Source organism: Phoenix dactylifera, chromosome 5 (assembly GCF_009389715.1).
Source record: "Phoenix dactylifera cultivar Barhee BC4 chromosome 5, palm_55x_up_171113_PBpolish2nd_filt_p, whole genome shotgun sequence".
Taxonomy (NCBI): domain Eukaryota; kingdom Viridiplantae; phylum Streptophyta; class Magnoliopsida; order Arecales; family Arecaceae; genus Phoenix; species Phoenix dactylifera.
Window position 1 is genome coordinate 11,973,929 of NC_052396.1, and position 2,418 is coordinate 11,976,346.

General features: G+C 42.8%; 1 protein-coding gene across 1 annotated transcript; it reads left to right on the forward strand.

Moving 5' to 3' along the window:
* The first annotated feature begins 653 nt into the window (after positions 1-653).
* On the forward strand, positions 654-1,385 carry LOC103719556 (uncharacterized protein At1g08160-like). The gene has a single exon (XM_008808854.2). It carries the CDS (start codon positions 679-681, stop codon positions 1,291-1,293), a length of 615 nt encoding a protein of 204 aa, XP_008807076.2. The 5' UTR covers positions 654-678; the 3' UTR covers positions 1,294-1,385.
* Positions 1,386-2,418: the final 1,033 nt, after the last annotated feature.

Genomic DNA, 2,418 nt, shown 5'->3' on the forward strand with positions numbered 1-2,418 from the left:
CACAAATGCCCCCTTGGAGCGTGTGACTATGTGATGATCACCAATGTGAGAAGAAGCAATTCACCGATTCAGGAGTAGCAAGCTCAGCAGTGGCTATAGAACTTTGGTCATATGTCGTGGTTGGTCATTATCATGTGTTTGTAAAGAACGATAGTGAGTTTGAGGACTTGGAGCTGGAGACACGATTAGAGTGATGTGGGTTGATATGAACTGATCATTGAGCTGGGCACAAGCCATAATAAAGAAGAGGCTATAGGAGGGCTACTGGTTGACTTGGACCCATATGCATGCTGAGTTCATTAAAATGATTAAATGATCAGCCGATAATTTAATAAGATGGAGCAAATTCCGGACCTTAAATCAACCAAGAAAAGTAACAAATATTTGCCATTACGCAGCGTCTTTCTTCTTCCACATCCTTATAGTGTGGTAGAAAGATTCCAAAGCCAAAGGCACTCAAAAGCAAAGCAAACAAAAGAAAGAAACACAAGCGTAATAGGAAAAAAAAAACATAGAAGAATCCCCTCCTATGATCTCATTACCCGTACTATGAAGCCATCTCCTCCCGTACAGCCTGCAACCACCACTTGTCACATATCTTTATATATTCCAACCCTCTCTCTATAAAACCATCCCCATTCCAATGCCTTCACAACCACCATCACCACCACCACCTCCATGACCGGATCTGGAACCAGCCACAACCTCGAGTCGCCCTTGCACATGCGCAGGCGACGCTCCAATCTCATGCCATGCATCGCCATCTCCGCCCTCGCCCTTATCATTCTCGCCTGCCTCGCCATTCTTATCTTCTGGCTCATCGTCCGACCAGCCCAGCTCGAGTACTCCGTCGATGACGCCAGCATCCACGGCTTCAACCTCACTGCCAATGAGCTCAACGCAACCTTCAACCTCACTCTTCGAGCCGAAAACCCGAACCAACGGGTCGGGGTGTACTACGACTCGGTCGACATTGTCGTGTGGTACTCCGACCAGATGGTGGCCTTCTCCGAGGTGGCACCGTTCTACCAGGGCCACCGAAATGTGACGACCATCGAGGTTGATCCTGTTGCCAAGTCGGTGCCGCTGTTGGCGCCGGTGGTAGATAATCTTCAGCATGACCGGTCGGCGGGGGCGGTGGAACTGGAGGTGAAGGTGAGAGCGAGGATTAGGTTCAAGGTGGGGCTGGCAAAGACGAAGCACTACAAGCTGACGGCCTACTGCTCGCCGGCGGTGGTGCACTTCTCATCGCCGGCTCGGTTTGAGAGGACTTACTGTGATGTTCATATCTGAGTGCTTGGAGGTTTGAGGGTGGTGGTGGCGATAATATTGGTAGCGAGAGCGGCGGCTTGGGTAAAGATTGTGTCGCTTTTATTCTCTTTGGATTGGATGATTGGTTTTCTTTTATTGTGTTTCGCTGCTTTCATGTCACATGTTTATGTTTTCGCCTCTCTAATTTCTTTTCTTTTAATACCGATGTTGGTGCATGGAATGCAAGTAATTTACAAAGGAGACAGAGAATTTGATGGATGGGTGTGATGGAAGTAATAACCTTTGGCATCACTTTCTTTTTAAATTTTTAAAATAGAAAAATATTTTTTTTAAAATATGAAAATATTTGGTATAGTCAATTATTTTAAAAAATATAAAGATGACGAGTGGGGGTGAGGATGACAAAGACAATAGAGGAAGAGGTATTGGTGATTGAGACAATCAAGATGGTAGTGGTGGAGGTAGGGCTGAAAGCAGATCAGATTATATTTGACCATATCCATTTTCATATCCAATTTAGATTGAATTCAGATACTATTTTTTTGGCCTGATCGAATCCAAATATGGAGACGGATAGTTAGTTCAAAAATCTTTCGGATACGAATATGGATGCAGATACACTTGATTTTTTAAAATTCGAATCTGAATATCCATATAATAATTGGCCAAATCTTCTAGGATTTAGTAACCCGCATGACCGAATCTGTTAGTAACGCGAGTACGCCAATGGCACAATAGGCCCAATACATAATCACCTGTTCCATTTGCGCCCCAGACCGCGGTAGTTGCCCAGCTATGCAGCCCAAGAGAGAGCATGAATTGAATTTTTCAAAATTTTTAGCAAATAATGCAGTAGAATTAAATGCTTGACAAATAAATATTTGAATTAGTAAATAAGCACTAGGTAAATATGCAAGAAATTAAAGCAAGAAAAATAAACAACACAGAAAATGTATAGTAGTTCGGTGCCAACTCTGCAAATGCATCCACTCCTCAAGACTTCTTAAGAATTTTACTATAATTTATAATCTAGATTACAACTCAGTTATTTGTCAAGTTCACAACCAAATTCAGTTGATTTTTTTAGGTCAATCAACCAAAATCTTTACCGATCATTTTTTGAGTTCACAACCAATCTAGTTGACT